Below are 20,724 nucleotides of genomic sequence, written 5' to 3'. Positions count from 1 at the left end.
GAGTCGACCCCGTCCAACGCAAAAGTAAAGCGAATTCGTACCACTTGGTGGGACAACCTTTGTTTTTCATTACAAGACGAACATTCTCATTGCCATCCTCCTTTCATCAAGTTAGATTCCTTCTTACATCCGAGTCAATCTATGAATCGCCCTACCATCCTGGCGCTGGCGCATTAGCTACCCTACGGTTCTCTTCTATGAGGGATCTTTGCTTCTAAACTTCTTCGCAGACCGGCCCCACACACCGGACAGAATCCTACTCAATCCTCTGATTGTCAGTGACATCACAATGACATATCAATACAGAAATGACGTACGTGGATGAGTTACATTCCGCATTAGACATTCTTCGTTGGTCTAACATGTCCAATGTCATCATTAGGATTTATCACTCTGACAGAGACACATCAAACTCACTGGTCTCAAAGTGACATGCCCTTTGATACTGAAAGTAGGATATGCCCCAATATGTCCAATCGTATGATTAAACCTGCATGAGGTTCTTATTAGCAATGCTCACTGGAGAGCCTTGCCGGCTTTCCCCAGATTCATCAGAAACCCACTGTCCCTCTCCACCATATTCGATTACTTCCAAACTTGTCAACATCTTCCCACCTTGGCCAGCCTCGGCTTCTTTCCCTTTATCAGTCAGTTCCACCTGGATCGTATTTTCGCCTGGTTTCAACCCAGGTATGATGATATCTAGCCATCTCCGATCTAATGAGCCTTCTAAATCCTTCGTGAAGTAAGGCATCAAGTTAATCGAATCATCATTGAGAGTGAAATTGATATGAGAAGGATGAGGAATGGACGAAAGTGATGTACGTAGTAAAGCGGTGGGGTACGATATATGGGCATTTTCATATATATTCGCAGAGTTGAAAGTTACATTGAAACGTTCGGAATCGAGATCCCACCATCTAGCAGACAAAGACGTCCGTCAATAAGCTGATTTGACCCAATTGTCAGAAGGCGTGAGAACTCACGGATAAGCTTGTACTGCCATTTTAGCATCTTCCACTCTCATAAGAAATCCTTCCATTTTAGTTTATCCAGATTCTTCACCTTATCTGAATTGACACCTGAATAGACCCAGCCTGGTTACACGGACATACACAATCAGCATGGTCAGGTTGAGGTTTGCAGACAGAGTATCTCGCCTACCTCCATCATACTCCTCTCCTACGGGTATCAGACTATGTCCAAGCTCATGACGAAGTACCTGAGGTCCGTTAACTTTCGAAGCAGTGATGATTCTGAGTCTCACCAGATTATCAGCATACTGTAACCCACTCGATGAGCAAGACTGTCTCACGTGAATTCACCTCCCAACCCACCGTACAACGGATCATTACCTTTACTCCCAGTCAGCTTCCCTCATTTCATCGGCTGATCTAATGAATGATGGCATGGACCCACCCAGTAAAATAGCCTGGTCGCATCCTCCTTTACCCGCTCCACCCTCTCTAAACCACTTACAGGCCCTCCTAGCTCTCTTTGGATGTTTGACATATACCGCTCTAAGTTCAGATCCAGGTCTATATAATCCTAATGCAGCTCCTTCAAGGGGTTGGCCATGCGTACCTATGCCCGACTACACTCACAGTCCATGCAGTATCATTTCAGCGAGTATACGATATTGTGATTCGGACAATTTATCACTCACTTGTTGAGAGGGTACGAAGGTCGCCCAAATATTTAACAGATCAGATACATGACCCATTGATCCATTAGGTGATATTATGTCGTTTTTCAATCTTTCGACGTCTTCTTCGAATTTGTCAAATTCGTTCAGAGTATCTATGTCACACAACACATAGATCGTCAATCTCTCGGATGTTATCGATATATGCGAATATGTTGGATGAATGCAGAGATGCTCACTCACATCCATCAGCAAAAAACATCAAGTTGAATTTTTCCTTCTCATCCCCCGTTACATGTACAGGATAACAGATGGCTCCCTCCGGTAATTCAAACGGGCCTGACTCTTCGTCATTAGGTTCGAGTAGCTCGTAGTTGATTCTTGGAGGGTACAGTGGATGATCTATGATCGCTCGAGATGCGAGATCGGGGCTGATTATAGGTACCTGAGGTATGTTGTAACTCGCATAGACAGAATGAGATGCGATAAATAGGTGCAAGACCAATAATCTTGTCAAATTACAGCAATTGGAGATTCAGCAATGTCTTTTTTCGTGGAGTACAAGGTGTTCATTACCTACCTGTGAATCAGAGGCGACATGATTGAAGATTAGCTTCTTCCATGCGCTTCTGAGCCTCACAAAGTATGCAATGTGTCCAGAAGTAAGAGATGGTCGCCCTTCACCGCTGATAGGAAACGTGATCCGATCATTAGGTGGAGGCAATCGAGGAACCAAACAACACCCTCCTTGTACAGGATAACTGGTTGAGTATGCAAACGATCTGATCATATATAACATATCCAGTAAGTTATGTATATCATATGTATCTACCCCGTTGATGATAAGTTACGACGAGGATATATCACCTTTCTATGTGATGGCAAGGGGAAAAAACAAAGAGACGAAAGAAATAAAAGTATTATTTGATCTATTTATATTTACACGTAATGTCTTGGTTCGTTCGATACTGCTATATCGTCGGACCACCTATAAACCCTTTCACCTGACCTACTTTCTTCAGGTAATCCCTGACTGACAACCTCATCTCTGACGCTACTTCTTTAGTCAATATATCCGTTACTAACGGATAGAACGTTGGTATGTGGGTTTCAAACTAACATCGAAAAATTAGCACAATCAACCATATATCACTTGAAATGTTGACTTACAGCTTCATCCTCAAACCCATGACATCCTTTCAATATATCAATGACCACAGGAGTCCAGGCGGTGATATTCCTAGGCTGAGTGTCTGGATCTAAAGCAATGAAATCTTTGATGATCTCCGTTGCCAATCTACAAGATCATCAGTCTTATTGTCCCGATCAAATAGAGATGGTGACTCACGGTACTAATCTGTCCAAGACTCCATTCCTAGTAGCTCTATGAGCATCTCTCGGATCTCTATACATCCTCAATAAGACATTAATCAACGTAGCTGCAGAGCTCGATTCTTGTTTCAGCAAGTTTGGCAGTTGTTTCATGAACCCTACGTGAACAGTGTCGTCCATTAGCTTCGTCGTTCGATACAATCCACCGCACCTAAGGAACACTTTACAGAGATGCGTTGAAAGATCATGGCACTCACCAACTTTCCAAAGTTTCATTCTCAAATCCTTATCAGCATTAAATTTCCTAGCGAATCTCCAACTATCGTCCAAAACACCCATGAACCTTAGCAGATGTTCTGCAGGAATGGTATTGTACACTTCATCATTCTGTAGGAGTTCATGGGTAGTTTCAATTAAGAGTAATTGTAATACACATTTCACGATGATCTGCTTGAAGATTCGACGTTGTTCGCCATATGTCAGAGAGGTAAGAGCGGGTGGTGGAGATGATTCGGTGTAGGGTTCTAATGGCGCGGGAGCAACGAATTTTTGGAATGGGGCTATTTGAAACAAGAGTAGACCAAACAACAATCAGCAAGGACACTTAGAAGATCGTTGCTGAACGAGAGAAACTGAACCCACCATCAGCGTCGTCCATCGTTCCACTAGGTTCCACCTCAGCATGCAAGACCGGATCGAACAATTGGAAAGCCGTAGTAGTTTTGAACAACTGTACGAAAGCAGAAACGATCGACATCCATTTTTCAGGTGATAACTTCCTAACGTTACTTTCAAGTAATTGTTGGAAACATGAGGTACCAATTCGAGCCAGAGTATCGTTTTCTGATTTTTAGATAGAAAGTCAACACGATCATGTCAACGCCTGTAACTTCCCTTCGTGTAGTTTAGGTGAATTTTGGAAGAGCGAAAAACTCACCTTGACATATACAAGCCACTAAGATATCCAACAACCCATCCAGATACCTCTGTAACACTTGGAAATAGACCGTATACAGATCTATCAAGTCCCTCAGAGCGGATATCAATGTAGTCGATAACCATACACTCAAATCTTCAGCTGATCTGAATCTGATATCTGATTTGGCACGTAGGATGGCGAAAATGGGGAATAAGACTTGTTGACAGACTGTGTTCCAAAATTCGATGGAGAAGCCTGTACCGTGTGTTTTCAACGTATCGAACAGGCAGTCTAGAGCTCTGTCAACGAGACGAAGGGAGAACAAATCAGCGTCTACTCATGTACAACATCATGGTCGAATCAATTTGATTTGAGGGGATGTTATGTAAGACTTACAATCTTCTAACTTCCAGGTCCTCTCCTGTCATTATAATCTCATAAAAACTATGTAAAACAGGTAACCAGTATTTTAACATCGGGTCGTCGGAAGGTAACAATTTCTTTCCTTCTTTTCCGTCAACTTCGTTGTCTTGATTGGTATTTATCTGGTTTTGGTTTTGCTGTAGTTGTTGAGGGGGTAAAAGACATTCAGGACATTCCAACATTTTCGGTACCAAACCTCTAATCATTTCGATAGCTTGTAAACTGATCTTTTGAAATTTCGATACTTTACAGAAATCAGTTATACAAACCGTCAAATCTGAGAAACTTCCATATTTCACTACCAGTGAGAAATGCTCTTTGTAAACCAGTTGAACGAGTTCGAAAGCGTAATTCGCTACTCTTTCAGTTAGAACTTTGGAAGATGCCGAAAATACACCAAACATTGTTCTCCAACCGGAACGGAGGTTCTGGACTCGCGCTTGTAACATTTGTTGTAAACATTGGAGGACCTATAGATGAGAAAGTTACATTTGATCAGTTCACACCCTTTTGTCGCCTAGAGTAGGAGAGTAGCAGGTGATACCGCATAAGGACGATGCAACGTACCATCTCCCTAGCATCGGAATTCTTGTTATTCACGATGGTATACTCGAAAGGTCTCAAGAAATCTTTCTGGAATCCGAAATGTGATAATTCCTCTTTCTCCAAGAAATTCATCGCTAGTTGACGTAGAGCATCGAGCGCGAAGAAGCTGACATTGGGATTGTTATGACAGCATACCTAGAGGATAATGACACACATCAGCGTCGGCCCCGGTCAATAGGGACGACTCGGGTGATACAAATTCAGGTGAGGGTTGTATGTATACTTACCTGATTGAAATGTTCACCAAGGATCGACCATATATTCGACCACTCCAACCTTATTCTACCCATATTATAATACGAGATCTCCACCAGTTTCTGGAGACTGAACATCCTTGGTCGAGCAGATGATCCGGACGATTGAATTTCTTCCCAAGATACCTCACTTAAGGCCTGAACGAAATCGACAATTGCGGACTAAGACGTATCAACCAAATTGATTAACCCTATGTCCGGAATGCAAACGGGGAATGATCATACTTACACCTGATAGATTCTTCGAAGTTGAAAATACCATATCTGCAGCGACAGTCACTTGCGAAGACCTAGATTCTTCTGCCACTTCTTCAGCTGGACCTTTCTTCCTAGTGATGGTTGTAGATTTCCTTTTATCCGATGAACTTCTGTGGGTGAGTGGGCCAATGGGTGGAGATAGGCAATTCATCAGTCATCGAATGATATTTGTCCTATCCAGACAAGAGCAAAGTATGTTATGGTTTTCGTATCACTCACGAAGTCCTATTCAGATCCGGAACGTCCAACCCACTACTAATCAACTGCATTCTCTCCAACTGGCTCACACAGACCAGCACATCTTTCCAACTGGTCTTCAAATTATTACCATCCGATACAGCCACGTCCAATAAACACTTGATCGCCTCTACATTCTTGGGTTTCATCTCTCCCAGATTATTGAGGTAAGTGAATTTCGCGAGGGTCGTAACGAAAGCGTTCCTCTCTAATTCCATATCGAACAGACAAACAATCTTGATCGCGCTTTTCAATCCATCCAAGCATAGATAAACTACATCCAAATCGTCTGTTTCCTGCAAGGATCCAGAGATACCAGCTAAGAAAGGCATCCAGGCTACTTGGAACATGAACTGTACATGTTCTAATCTACTTGCCGTATGGAATTGATCATTCGGTCTAATCAATCCTCTACGTTGCTGACGGACCATTGCTTTTAGAATAGATTCGGTCTTACTGGCCATATTTTCAGACTGAGCCACATAAGCTTCTCTTTGCAAATCCCTTCCTACGCTTGTCAAACCCCCTCCGGAAGTGGTAGCTTGAGGAACTTCAATCTCATCTTTCATTTTGATTTCATTATTCTGAATTTCATCGTACGTCTCTTCCAAATACTCCTGAGGTAAATCTTTCCCATCATTTATCCCTCGATTATTCTTGACGAATTCAACCTTTGTCATTCGTTTTTGTTTTAGGTTGGGATTATGAGCGTCGGTATTGAGCATGATGATGGCGAATGCGTGGATATAAGCCGCATCGGCATTGGCAAAGAACGTATCTGGATTACCATGTATATACCTTTCAGCGAATTTCAACATGAACCTATCGATTTTCTGAGCTTCTCCAGGTAATCTAAATGATTGAAGGTACATCCTGAGCGCATCGGTGAATTTCATGCGAGAGAAATCCAACATGTCGACGAAAGCGTGCATGATCGCTACATGCTCTTCATCACCCTCACCAAGGTATTCTCCAATCATAGCTTTGCTGAGACCCTCATTCGAGTGCAGGAACCTGGCTATATCCTGAGGGGAGCTCGATCGGATGAATCCATGTTCAATCAACGATGCGATACCTCGTTTAGGTTTGAAGTTGAATTTCTTGATCCCATCTTGTAGGGTGTTTTTACGCTGTTTGGCTGATTCGAACCTACCAACGTCGTCTTCACCTATATCTGGGGTGTTGAAGCCATTGGATGATACAACAGGAGCTGGACTTCGTGCTGAATTCTCTGCTGGCCATACAGGCGTAGGAGCGGCCAGCTGGGCTGTTGACCCAGACATGGAGTCAGAAGCGTGATGTCGTCCCAACCCGTCCTCACTAGGTCGAGGGTGATCTTCCTGTGAAGTCTTAGTCGAAGGGTTGGATGTGGACCAAGCAACGAGAGATTTCAAGGCAGCGACTAAGCATTCGAGCGATTGTCGACGAAGTTTGATCTCGGGAGATAATCCAGCATAGTGAGCGGCATTGTGTCCATGATCACCTGCCAAGGCTGAAGTACTGAGAGAAGGTGGTATAGCAGGACCATTGGATCCTGTAGCTTGTTTTGACGATCCTCCTTGACCTAACTCTTCCTTACTTGGGGGAGCGAAATGCGTTTGACCAATTTTGGAAACGATATTCATCAACTTCTCGTAGATGTTCTCGAGGGCTGCACGATCACAGTCGTAATTGATGTAGATCTCAACTAAAGCTTGAGGATCCTGACACAGTCTGATGAAAACGCCCAGGATGATTGATTTCTGTCGGATGGTTGAATGTCGCATCTCAAGTATGGGTATGAAGATCTCGTTAAGCAGCACTTCGATTTCTTTCTACTCGTGCGATCATCCATAAGCAAAATTCCAGCCGATCTGTGTTAGTTACTCACCTTCATTTGAGCTCTCATATGTTTGAGCATACACCAGAAAATCTCCACACTAAGTTCAAACACCTGATTCACGGAGCTGACAGCGTTCCGGGACAAGCTCAGACAGAGGTATTGCTTGGTAGCTTGTAAGAACGGTGTCATCTCCAGCGAGGTATTGGAGGGGATACAGACGAGAGGGTTGGTGAACAGGTCGGCGTGGGATTTCAGGACGGTGAGAACGAGGTGTAAAGAGAGAAGTTTAGATCGCATGGCATGTGAGCGAAGATCTTTCTCACTATCATTACACACACACCCGAATTAGCTAGTTACAGATATATAACGGACTCGACTGATGAGTATAGCATACCTCTCCGACACCAAAGGTTTCATCGTCAACTTGCACAACGCTCTAAATACCAAGAAAGCATCTTTCACAAACAGTTCTTCCGTTGGGATAGGTCTACCCATAGCATCAAGAGTGCCTTCCTGTTCGTCTAGTCCACCAGCCGCACTCGCAGTAGGGCCATCTTGCATGGGTGCAGAGGTGGGTTCAGGTGTATCGAGAGCATCTCCATTAGGTACTGGGATCGATACCGTATGTTGAGGTACTTTGGGCGGTGAGGATGGTGTAGATGGGGAAATTCCAGGTTCAGGTTCAGCATCGGAAGCTATCACTGCTGGAGCGGTAGGTATCGAGTCATTAGGATTGGGTTGAGCGAATGATTCACTGATTCATTGAGTCAGTCACATTACCAGCAAGTTGACTATACACAATCTAAAACCCGTGGTTGAGCTTCAAACTTACAGAGTTAATTTTTCCTCTTGTTTTGTGGGTTCTTGACCTGGTACAGGAGTCTGAGGTTGAGATTGTGGTTGACCTTCCTGATTCTCCTTCGTATCCGCATCTGATAGGCCCAATCCCAATCTCCTAGCTTCATTCTCACCTACCGTACTTCTTCTACCCGATAAACTACCAGATGCCGAGATACTCTTCATCTCCGGTCTAATCACCCTGCCAAATACGTGATGTACCATCTGTGTTAATCCACCTTGAGCTACAACTTGATTCGCCGCGTCATTCGATAATAGGAAAACGTTGTATACCGTTCGGACAGCTTTCAATAACGATGATTGATGGACTAACATTCCCTTATCCGTGGATAGTACTATAGCCATCAGAGCTTTTACCACTTGCAAGGCAACTTGAGGAGGTGAATTTTCAGAATATGAGAGTGTAATCGTGTGTGTTATGAGGTCTGGTAAGGGTGACATCCCTTTAGGCGGTCCATTAGGTTCACTGAAGAATGAATGTGAGATCAATTTCGAAAGCAGGTCGAGGGAAGTGATGAGAATTGGAACGGATGTGGTTTGGGGATTGGATATAGCCAATCTGAGAGGTTCGAATATTTCTCTAGGATGTAGATAAGCTGAAGATGATCCTTCACCATTACCCGATACCTGACATAGTTCCAGAGCTTTCTGAGATGCTGCACGGAACGAAGCTGATTTCTTGGCTTCTTTCGAATCTACCAATAACTGTAAAGGCGGCATGATAAGTACTGTGGATAGTTGATGTAATCCTGGTGTGTTGGGTGGTAGAGACATGGTATGACTCATGGATAGTGTCATTGTGCTGTCCCTTCGAGAATGAGATCCTTCACTTATACTGCCCTGTGTAGTAGTGGGCCGAGTCGAGCGAGGTCGAGATGATGGAGTTGAAGTTATGGAATGCAGGGAGGTAACCGAGGTGGAAGCCTGATTAGAGACTCTCCTTGAAGATGAGGTCACGGGTCCTTCACTATCCCTTCTAATAGATGCTTCGGGTCGTTGAGAAGACACAATACTAGCTGATCTAATTGGCGTTCCGGTCCTACTAAGTTCGACATCTTGCAACGTCTCTTTACTCTCGTTCTTGTTGATGATGGGTATTCCTTTCGAGGGTTTAGGGGGTGGAGGGGGTGGTGACAGTGGGATTTCTGATGGACTCAACGGTGCTATAGCTTGATCCTGATCTTGTTCATTCGGCTGAGAGTCTTTGGCCGATGGCGCAGGTGGAAGTTCCTTGACTGGCGTAGGCGGTCCATTCTGTATTCCTAACCCTACGTTGACATCTTTCAGAGGTGTTTCCAAACCGCCAGACGATTGGGCCGGCTCAGCAGAAGGCGGAGTGGCCAGACTACCATTTTGTTGACTGGGAGAATGTGCTGGCTCTCCCATCGTGATTTGTGGCGATATTGTAGCAGATGAGGGTGTAGGATACGTGTTGAGCCTTGAGAGATGCGAGATGAGACTTGAGGATTGTTGATGATAGGTGGACGTGTCTCGCACTTTGGGCTTAAAGGGTTACCGTGTTTAAGCAAGATGTGGCACACTTGCCCTCTTTCCACCGGGTGGATGTTTCAGGCAAGGATTCCTTCCAAAGACATACATATATGACACCTTCAATATGCATGTGTATTGAATGATGCGCAGTGATGTGATACAAGCATCCGTCTTTGTGAATTGTATCTACAGCGGGAGGTGCTCGTTGTGACGATCGCCGTGTGTTATCCACAACAAATCGCTTCTACCTGTCCCCTTCGAGCAGATCAGCAAACCTTTTGTACACTCGATCGTATCGGTTAGGGCGATGTTAGACCTCATGCTAGAGATAGGAATCTCAAATGTGAAGGAGGGGAGTATGATATGATGGAAAATTGGCTTCAGCAACATGCATGATACGTGCAAAGCAATCAGCGGTGAACACATGAAACAACCATATTGAACCTCGTCTAGGTGCCATGCCGTCATTCTTATGAAGGTGATACGTTTCACTTTGGTCCAAGAGCCAAGAATGGACTTTCGGTGAGTATGTACGTCGGCCGCAAATTGAGTTGCTCGGACATCGCGGACAAGGCGATGATTGCGCACCTTCCGTAAATACCGGCCTGGTGCATGTAGTGTTGCCCAATACTGTATTTCGCATTCTTCCATCTTCATTGAGGTGCTGGCTCTCATTTGTGTTGCTTTGGCAGGACCGCAGACATCGGGATAGGCATATGCATAAAAATGGCTGTCTTTCATACTACCACCACCAAGCACAAGTGTTCAATCCCGCATTCAGAACGACTTGCCGTATGTAGTGGGAGTAACGCCTCTTACGATGGATGTCATATTCCCTGTAAATCGGGTATGAGTGACATGCGAAGAAGGGAATTCCTGGTATCGGTTGCGGATAAATACATGTAAATTACATGTAACTTTCATTTCCTGAGAATTTCATATACAGAACTGTACCCAACTACGGCTCAGCAGCATCCACGACCAAGTTACTATGCATGCTTGCGAAAGAGAGAGAGAGGCATGTTGAGGTTACTATTCGGTCTTTGGTTGATCACAATAGCAACATGAGTTAGGAACGGTTCAGTACTCGAGTACGGACTAATTGACGTCACATTGCACAGACCCTCGTTCCTACTATGGAAAACAGTGAACAACGTGGTCATGATGTATACCCTTCTTGGCACAAACAGTACACCAGTGAATACAGACGGACCACATGCATGGAGTAAGTGGGGTGGGAGTCGGATGGCTCAGTCGCATCGATGATAGAAAGCAACTTTTCCTCATAGCGGACTGATGCTGAATGTCGATTAGTGCATTCGAGTACTGCGTATACGACTGGATCTCGTACTGTACGCAAGAGGACATCTCCGTAAATCACCACCACAACCGCAACACCACTTGACCCGCAGATGGGATACTCGTAATCCGCAGTGAACATCTAAAATATCACACAGCATTCTCTCTTTCTCTCGTATACTCGCAATATATCATAGACCATAGCACCACTATTGTTCATATCATCGTCAGCATCGATAGCACACCAGAATACGACCACTGCAGCAGGAGATCGCCAAGCAAATCCTTCTCTGTCACCTCATTTCACCCTATCGACACTTATCTCGTAATAAAAAGGTTCAATACAAGTTCAGCCTTTTCACCCAAGGTTTTCCTACTCTACTTCTTTCGATAATATCACACCAGCTCTTTCGACTTGAACACAATCGTTATCTTCGATCACATCTCCCTTTCCTTTCCGCATAGGATACACATCGTATCACCATACCTTGATTCCTGTAAATACATTCTCTTACCTGAGGTTTGGTCTGCCGTTCCCGCTGTCAAACCTATATTCAGGGCAACAAAAAACACAACACTCTCAGGTGTCAAATCGGTTACAGACAGTCACTGCGTCTTAACGAAACCACCAAACCTCTTCAACACCAACATCATCATACTCGTAGCGCAGAAAAGAAAACATTACGCAAACGAATGATAGAAGCATAATTTCGGTTCGGATTGGTTTGATTTGGGTTCTCAACAAACGGCACCGACAAACAAAACTTTGCTATCCTTTCTGTCTTCCTTTTCTTTCAATATGTCGACTATTTACGGAACGCAGCTGGAACCTTTTGAGGAGGTGAGTGTATCTCTGTTTTGTCTGCCTTGATGGTGATGGTGAGAGTTTGTTTGAAGGAGAAGGTGAATAGGATATTGTGATTTAGTTGGTGGGTGGATGGGTATGATGCTGCGGTACACACACTATCATCTAGATTATCATTAGATGGCGGTCTTAGCGGTATGATCATGACCGAATCAACGTTTTTGAACCCCTTACCCTTCATCTATCTTTCGCTTTGATCACATTTCCAGCAAACCACATGGGATAGTTGAGGGTAATAGCAATGTGCTTTGCTTTATTCGCTTCTATCTTTTCCCTTCCTTTGTGCGAGTAGAGTCAGATATCACACCGTTCAAGCTCAAATCGACCCCTTGCAAAGATCAGACCGAGCCAAGCTGTTTATATCTTATATCTTATATCTCATATCTCATATCTTATATGGCCAAGATCACTTTCACTCCTTCTCTTTGTTATCCATATCAATCGCATCTCGTCCTTTATTCATCCCCACTGTATATCCTCATCCTCTCTATCCTGATCATTTCTTCATTGGACTGCTGTCCGCAGCACAGCTTACACGGTCCGAACGGTGATTGTCTTGGCTATCTCCTGACCCATTCACATTTCTTTTGTCAAATTACGTGATAACCTTAGCTAACTATCTTTCTCTTTATACAATCTAGAATCAATCTCCCTCACCTCACGAAACAACTGATAATCCCTACGAGACCACTCTGGCAATCCGTTCATCTTCGTTACCCAAACGTAGGGGATCAGGACCACCATCACCTGTCAATACCGTCAACACCCTTCACAGACAGTTATCGGGTGATCCAGAATCACCGCCTCCAGCGTGGAAGAGGCGACCTACCGTATCGAATAGACAATCGAGGAGTCTATCTAGTCCCGGTTCACCACGTCCTGTGAATGGAGATTCAATCTCCACTGGTACGCAAAGATCACCGTCTCAATCTTCAGTAAAATCTCGAAACTCGGTCGGATATAGGAGACCACCACCACCTGGATTAACCATGACAACAAGTTCACCCAAACCTGCTGTACCATTACCGAACGGGATGTTCCTACATGAATCACCCAATAGCTCTTCTACCAACCTTGCGTCTGGTGATGTAGATCTGGCATTACCCAATCCGGCTTTCCGCAGAAGAGGGAATGGGAATGGCTCGATCTCGAACAGATCGTCGATAGCTTCGAATCAGGATTTAGGCAGTTTGACAAGTGAGGAATTATGGGCAATGGGTCAAGAACAGGATAGTAATAGTATACCTGATATGAGTAACCCGATGCGTCAAGCTGCGGAAAGACCTTTAGATACGGTAAGAAGGGAAAGTAGAAGGATAGAAAAAGATAGGATATTCACTTCTGGTCTACCAGGTGATGTGATATGTGAGTCTAGTCTTTGCCGCGGCATATTCCTTTCGATCTGACTTGTTTGCTATTCTCATTTGTAGGGCCTGCTGCGCCGCCTATCGAGGAGATCTTACCTGATGCTCGATCCAAGTCTTTCACCAACGTTGCTACTCTTGGCATGTCAGGCAGGAGAATGTCACGTCGAACGAAGTCCCGTCAATCGTCCATCGATGTCACAACCTTAAACGGAAAGGATGCAGATGGACTTTACATGCACAACGCTTCTCAACCTGCTTCACCCGTCGCCAACGGTATGGGTGTCTTATCTTCTGCTCATTCGTCTTCGACTTCTCTGGCTTCCCAAGCTCTCCCACCTAACAAATCTTTCTCAAGTCTCGGAGGTCGACCACCATCCACATATTATTCGAGAGATTTCCTAAGTAGTCTGGCACCTAGAGAAGGTGGTTATGCTATTGCTGCTCAGATGGGTGGTGGACTAGGTGCGGTGGGTTCGATGAGTGTGGAAGAGAAGAGGAGAAGTAGCATGATCATAGATGATGGTAGGGCTAAAACCCTGGGCATGGGCTCGAGAGCTCCTCCATCAAAATCTGCTGGTATGGGTAGATGGAGTTTGGATGGTGGTGAAGTGAGTCTTTCCCTAATCTTTTGACGAGCCGAGACATGCTCATTGTCTCTGTCAATAGAATTTCGGACGACCGTATGGAACTGCATCGGCAGCTACTACATCTTCTAACCTATCAGCACCCCCCATCAACTCTGCTGAACCTTCACCACCCGCGGAGGAGATTACACCTTCCTTACCTGCTGGTGCATCTCCCGCCTACACCTCATCGTCTGCACCCTCTATACCTGTATCCAAAACTCCACCTAACCCTTCGCCATTGGCTCAACAAACCTCCGCCGAGGCTGTTCCGAAACCAGCTCCAGCAGTATCTGCCCCACCTCCGATTCCAGCGAGTACTGTGGCGCCTCCACCTGCGTTAGCTACGAAGAAGTCCAAGAAACAGCTCGCCAAGGAGAACAAGGCAGCGGAAAAAGCAGCGGCAATGCAAGTTGCAAGACAACGTGCCGAGGCTGCTCGTGCTGAGGCTTTAAAGAAACAGGCTGAAAGGGAAGAGGCTAAGAGGAAAGAGAAGGAGGAGAAGGCAAGGAAGAAAGCTGAAAAGAAAGCTGCTAAGAAAGGTAAGAAGTTCTTGGGTATATCCGGTACAGGTTCGACGACCTCAGCTACTTCGGGTTCTTCAACCCCTCATCCGCAATCTCAACCTCAGCCTTCCACTCGACCGGTCCCTGAACGTGTACAGTCCAAAACGCCTATAGCCGTTCAGCATCCTTCACCTACTCCTACACATCCTGCTAACTCCACACCTACATCCGGTACACCGTTCCCTAAACCGATCCAATCTTCTCAAAGTGCCTATAAAGTCCCGGTACGCGTTACCAAGGAAGCTCCCCGACAAACCCACAAATCTATGCCTCTCAACGTTGCTGCTCCACCACCTGCCCAAACCCCTGCATCTGGCGCTAGTTCAGCTAGACCTCCAATTGAGGGTAAAAGATCATTGTTTGGTACGATCAGAAAGAGGTTTTCATACATCGCTGGATCAGACTCCAAGGTACCTGGATCTCAAGCTAGAGATACCGCTCCTCCAGTTCCACCTGTACCCAGAACCCCTACCACTGCCACCGGTATTACCACTTCACCCCCTGTCGCTTCGTCTTCTCAAGTCAACGGACATACGTCTCCCCCACCTACAGCGGAATCATCCTCGTTACCCCCAAGAAGGGAATCTCTACTCGCTTCGGAATCAATAGCCAAAGTAGCCAGTCCCATCCCTATCGATCAACCTCAACCTCAACCTCCAGTGCAACCGCAACCCCAAACACCAGTTCTGGATAAAACGCACTCTCGCGAACTAGCTACTTCATCTCCACCACCTTCAGCGGGAACTAGGAAGAGAAACTCCTTACATGGACCTAGGCCCATGCCTACTGCCAATGGAGGTTCACCCAGACCATCATCGGTATCTACCCATGAATCGGCTAATGCGATTCCGACTGGACTTCAAGCAGGACAAATCACTCCTACCCCTTCGTCCACTACCAACGACTCGAGTTCGTTTTTCCTTCAAAGCCATAATTCTCATATGACCAACATCACACCTATAACCTCTCCTGAAGATAATGATAATGATACGTTCGATCGTGATCTTGAGGCTGGGGATGAGGTACAGGTGGAGCCGAAAAAATCAGGTAGTGCAGATTCAAACGAAACTGTTCATGTAGGTAATGTACTGCCTAGTACAAGTACGAGTCAACCCATCCTCGCATAGGTTTAGAAGGTGGTTGTGAACTCTTCGAGGGAACCTCATCCTTTTGTTTTTCTTTCTCTTTTGGTTCTCGTTTTGTCATTCGAGTTGATTCAAAAACACGCATTTCCTCATATTCATATTTTATATTTCAAAGGGACACTTTCGTATTCATATTGATTTTACGGTAACTTGTCATTTCTATTACACTCAGCGAAAAGAATAATTCTCGATTTTCCCTTTTCAATCTCATAATTATAGATTTCCATTTTCATCTCTTTTCATTCAAATGTAGCTTATCGATTTTCTTTTTTCCTCTCACTATAATATGTTTTCGAGTATTAGTATCATGGGACTTTTTCTTTTATCGTTTGATGTAATTGATTAATTATATCCTCTTATTTTGTTTCGAAATGATAAAATATACAATGAGATGGATGTGATTTGTTTCCTTGTGTTTGTTTAGTACTGGAATGGCCCATAACATCATTTACATCTCCACCTTCAAAGGCATCTCTCGTCAAGGGCAGTACACTGTTATCACATGTTCGGTATAAAATACAACCTATATCATATCCTATCATACAGTCCTCCTGGTCGTATAGTATAAATCCAATCTAAAATTCCCATTCCAAAGCACCTTCACCCCATTCAACTTCTCCTCCCTCATTCTGTTGTCCATCAATAGCAGCACATACACTCGCTGCAAACGATCTCATCAATTTACGTTCTTCTTCACCTATCCAAATCTTTTTTGTTTCACCTGGTACATTCAAATACCATCCCTTTCCCCCACTTCCACTTCCACTTGGGTCTACTGTCGTTGTATTGGTATAATTGGGATCATGTGGATTGGTGAGTGTGGAAAGTAATTCGTCCAGTGGTGGAGGTGAGTTCCTACCAGATAAGAAAGATTGATTTATCCCTTCTGCATGAGAGAGCGATTCGGGATCTAGATTAAGTACTTTGGATAAAGCGATATGACGGGATTTGGTAGGTAGATTATCGAGGGACTTGAGGAGAAGAGGGAGAAGGGGATTGGACGAGAGGAGGGAACGAAGGGATGGTGAAGTAGCTGCGGTAGATAAATCTATATCATTAGCTTTTATAAAAAATACAAGGTATGAGCATAGACGTGTATTCATTTGTTTGTTTGTGGGATGAGTGAGCGGATGTTGAAAATCACTTCACTAACCTATTCTCAATAATTCCTCACGCTTCAAGGGCTTCGGATCCTCCTTGAGTAATGGGTCGGTGAATATCGATGGATCAGGTTCGGGAGGCCATAATAACGATGTCAATGGTCTGAGAGGTGGTGCCGACTCGTTTTCTTTGGCAGGAGCGTGAGATTGTATATCCGATGTAACAGGTAGAGGTATTTCGTGATCGTTTGAGGGAACTGAATCTTGGACTGTACGATCGTTAATTTGTGAGGGTGGTTGAGGTGTTTTAGTAGAAGGATCCTCGTGTATCACTGCAATACAGTAACGAGTCAGCTCAGATCACCCGACTATGGGGAGCACAAAATGTTAGATTACATTTATGCTGCTTATAACATGCAACTGAACAACTGAGTAACCAGATAACCTTAGATGTCAGCTTAACACCTGGAGTAAAGGGAAGACAGGACGACTTACTACCGAATAGGGCAGGCTGGACATTTATACTTTGATGTCTGGGTTTTACATATCTGACATTGTGCCGACCCTGTCGTCTTCTTTAGTCCCATATTACTTGGCTGCTCGTCGTGATATCTTGAGGATTGACTGAAAAGATGCGACAGCAAAGAGTATGAAACGTCTGATGCGAAGAATTGAAAAGTTGAGAGATATGTGGGGCTCCGATAAACAATCGTAAATCTTGGAAAAGTCGATACAAGTCCATTTCGAGACGAATAGATCTACATTCATCTGCTCTTACACCCAGCTCATCAAATACGTACAAACACCCTCATCACGAGGGTATCAAGATGTCCTCTACCACGTCCTCCTCGCAAGCCCCACTGCCAGACCGCTTGAATCAGTTGAAAATCCAGGACTCGGACGAAAACGAGATCGACCGACCCAGCGGAACTTCCACACCTGGTGCAGAGGTTGGAATAGTATTGGGCAGATCGACTTATCCGAAAGGTATGAATCCCAAACTCAGGTATATAAAACCTTACTGGTGGCCTTATAAGACTCATGTCAAGCAGAGGTATGTCATGTCCCATCCCATCAAGGTGGAACTGCCTTGTCATACCAACGAGATGTACTGATTGTGCCTATATGGGGAGGATAGATGGATAGGTAGACAGATATTGGAAGTCATAACGACAGAGTTTAGAGATAGGTCGATGGAATACTATGTGAGATCTCACCTTCCACTGATATAACTATATTCAGTGCAAGGGATGAACTGAATATTCCGATGGTTTATAGAGACATGCACTTGAATCTGGAGTGACGAGAGTGAACGGTGTGACTGCTCGACCGGATTTGGTCCTGAGAGATGGAGATAGGATAGAGTGAGTGCAGTGTTTGTGCTCTATGTTCCCTCATCGTACTGACTATTTCTATTGTTATATCGAATCGCAGCAATACAGTCCACCGACATGAACCACCAATAACGAATGATCCGATCTTGGTGTTACATATAGATAGGAAGAAAGAATTTGTGGTAATCTCCAAACCTGGTAGTGCAGTAAGTCTACACAATCCATAGCCCATCAGCTATGGTATACGTTCTTCCGAGAAACACAGAGTAATGATCAAATATCTGCTACAGCCAGTCCATGCCACCGGAAGGTATTTCAGACATTCGGTATTGGAAATGATGGAATCCGATTATGGGATAAAATGTTACTGTGAGTTACTTTACGAAAAGAGGTACATTCTTCGCTGGATGGATGGGGTTGATCGAATCGCATTATACACTATAGCTGTCAATAGACTGGATCGTCTCACATCTGGATTGATGATACTAGCTCTAAGTGGAAAAGCAGCTAGTAGATTGGCGACTGAATTTGCGCAAGGTAAAGTCGAGAAAGAATACGTAGCGAGGGTAAAAGGGATATTCCCAGAGTGAGTCTCGCACATTCGTCCTCGATAACATTGGAACGCAGGTTGTTGATGTCCAAGACATGTGTTTGTTCTTCTAGGGAGGAAATAACGGTGGATCAACCTCTCTTAACGGTAGATAGGCAGATGGGTCTTGTCATAATAACGCCAGAAGGAAAGGTCAGTTGACACGTTTTGAGAGATAGTTATGCATTACCTGCTAAGTATCGACTACGTCTATGCAGGAAGCGGTAACGATATTCAAGCGGATATCGTATGATGCTGAAAGGGATCAGAGTGTTGTGAGATGTAAGTGAAATCGCCTTATGATGAGTATTGTCCTCGTGTATCTTACATGTGTTTGGCTATTAGGTCGACCGCAAACTGGTAGAAGTGAGTTCATGCTACTGATCTGACCTTCGTATCTCCCTGACATGGAATCCACTTTCCTATAGCACATCAGATACGAGTCCACCTCCAATACTTAGGCCATCCAATTGCCAACGACCCATTGTATTCCACAACAGAAGTATGGGGTCAGGATCTGGGTAAAGGCGGGGTTGATCTCACCCCCGCTGCAGCCGGAACATCGAGGATGGCGGCATTGCAAGCGCGAGTGGGTTCCGCAGCACCGATCAAGAAAACTGTAGACAGGGATCACGATGATATAGATCTGACATCGCCGATACTGCTGAGTGAGCAGGCGAGGAGTATAATTTCAAAATTGAGGAGACAAAAAGATGAAGCGGAAGATTGGATCAAGTGAGTACGATGTTTCGTTTCCAACCGTAAGTAACCGTAGCTGATGTATATTGGGTGAGAATAGGTGGAAAGAGGTTATCTTTACTGCCAAACAGGCTCAAGACGAATTAGAAGGCTCTCAAACACAATCTCAACCAACGTCAACGGCTTCGACCGATCCTTCTGACGGTGAAATACAATCTTCAGATCCACATGCACCTTCACCACTCAAAGCACCAGCGTACCTCCCACCTGGATTCTGTGGGGAATGTTTTGTCCCCTTACCCGATGATCCGGATCCCGAAACGCTTTTCATCTATCTACATGCTCTGAGATATACTACACCTGATTTGGGCACTTGGGAGACGCCTTTGCCAAGATGGGCGGGGGAGAATTGGGATGGGGATTGGAGAGGATGGTGTGATGGGGCGGTGATGAAGGATGTACTAAAGGAGGATAAGGAAAGTCAAAGGCAGGGACAGCAAGAGAAAGGGACTTTAGATTGATAGACCAAGATTATGGAACTGGGTGAATTTGCCCAGTTGCCATTGGTAGGGATGAACAAGGAGACTTGATCGTGATGAGTCTAGGAAGGAGAAGTTCAGTCGGATTTTACGGATCGGCATGAACAGGATGAACAAGATGAATGCTGAACATGAATAGAACTAACGACCCCATTCTGGAATATAATACCCATTTATTTGTGCAAATGTAACATTGGATTGACCTGTATCTCTCACATTTTAGATCTAATGACGATTCCTCAATTGGGTTATCAAAGGGTCCTTTATCCCTTTCCAAACCACCTTACTGACTCTTATCCAAAGGCAAAAAGGCAAGATAAGTGAAACTTCAACTAACTTATAATGTGCTCCCCTTAAACTCCTCAAATCTTTGGGTATCCTTTGTCCTTCATACTTTACCCTCTTTTCTCATATAGTCGTAGTCATCGATGAATAGTCACATACCATCCCATCAGGCTGTCCATGGTTTTCCTTTCCCACTGTTTCTGCCAAAGTCTTGCTTTCTTTCAAATTCGCATTGGATCCATATTAAACCATCGTTCATTTGATACAACCTACGACATACATGTTTGTTCTTACTCGTTGATATCTCAGATCAGATCGAGAGTACCGGTACCCAAAAGATTTGATCAACTACATACATTCAAACATACACACTCTTTACCCCATCTCATTGGACAATCCATCATTGTCTGCCTTTACTCAAGAAAATAGTCGTAGCTTTGTATAATCAACCAGACCAAACCATCCTTC

General features: G+C 44.5%; 5 protein-coding genes across 5 annotated transcripts; 2 read left to right on the top strand and 3 right to left on the bottom strand.

The window, feature by feature from the left end:
* Positions 1-182: 182 nt before the first annotated feature.
* Positions 183-2,245, bottom strand: V865_002777 (uncharacterized protein; the record flags this gene model as incomplete). The annotated part of the gene is made up of 12 exons (XM_066226576.1): positions 183-256; positions 318-357; positions 418-490; positions 564-920; positions 987-1,020; positions 1,083-1,097; positions 1,165-1,256; positions 1,316-1,355; positions 1,420-1,594; positions 1,667-1,800; positions 1,889-2,154; positions 2,226-2,245. 12 exons carry the CDS (start codon positions 2,243-2,245, stop codon positions 183-185), a joined length of 1,320 nt encoding a protein of 439 aa, XP_066082673.1.
* A 371-nt stretch (positions 2,246-2,616) lies between these two features.
* V865_002776 (uncharacterized protein) lies at positions 2,617-9,740 on the bottom strand (the record flags this gene model as incomplete). The annotated part of the gene is made up of 14 exons (XM_066226575.1): positions 2,617-2,760; positions 2,816-2,942; positions 2,994-3,135; positions 3,235-3,537; positions 3,620-3,820; positions 3,915-4,195; positions 4,293-4,789; positions 4,887-5,060; positions 5,153-5,341; positions 5,409-5,547; positions 5,657-7,488; positions 7,545-7,818; positions 7,891-8,250; positions 8,329-9,740. 14 exons carry the CDS (start codon positions 9,738-9,740, stop codon positions 2,617-2,619), a joined length of 6,075 nt encoding a protein of 2,024 aa, XP_066082672.1.
* A 2,203-nt stretch (positions 9,741-11,943) lies between these two features.
* V865_002775 (uncharacterized protein) lies at positions 11,944-15,692 on the top strand (the record flags this gene model as incomplete). The annotated part of the gene is made up of 4 exons (XM_066226574.1): positions 11,944-11,985; positions 12,651-13,374; positions 13,440-13,984; positions 14,043-15,692. The coding sequence occupies 4 exons, from the start codon at positions 11,944-11,946 to the stop codon at positions 15,690-15,692; spliced, it is 2,961 nt and encodes a 986-aa protein (XP_066082671.1).
* A 593-nt stretch (positions 15,693-16,285) lies between these two features.
* On the bottom strand, positions 16,286-17,397 carry V865_002774 (uncharacterized protein; the record flags this gene model as incomplete). Its single annotated transcript, XM_066226573.1, has 4 exons — positions 16,286-16,743; positions 16,864-17,142; positions 17,207-17,238; positions 17,306-17,397. The coding sequence occupies 4 exons, from the start codon at positions 17,395-17,397 to the stop codon at positions 16,286-16,288; spliced, it is 861 nt and encodes a 286-aa protein (XP_066082670.1).
* Positions 17,398-17,637: 240 nt separating this feature from the next.
* On the top strand, positions 17,638-19,953 carry V865_002773 (uncharacterized protein; the record flags this gene model as incomplete). Its single annotated transcript, XM_066226572.1, has 11 exons — positions 17,638-17,864; positions 17,949-18,015; positions 18,089-18,174; positions 18,245-18,350; positions 18,435-18,513; positions 18,589-18,730; positions 18,808-18,886; positions 18,952-19,015; positions 19,079-19,099; positions 19,162-19,468; positions 19,533-19,953. The coding sequence occupies 11 exons, from the start codon at positions 17,638-17,640 to the stop codon at positions 19,951-19,953; spliced, it is 1,599 nt and encodes a 532-aa protein (XP_066082669.1).
* Between the last annotated feature and the right edge of the window lie 771 nt (positions 19,954-20,724).

Source organism: Kwoniella europaea, chromosome 1 (genome assembly GCF_036810445.1).
Source record: "Kwoniella europaea PYCC6329 chromosome 1, complete sequence".
NCBI lineage: Eukaryota > Fungi > Basidiomycota > Tremellomycetes > Tremellales > Cryptococcaceae > Kwoniella > Kwoniella europaea.
The sequence above is the reverse complement of the archived record's forward strand: the minus strand, read 5'-3'. Positions and strand labels throughout refer to the sequence as shown.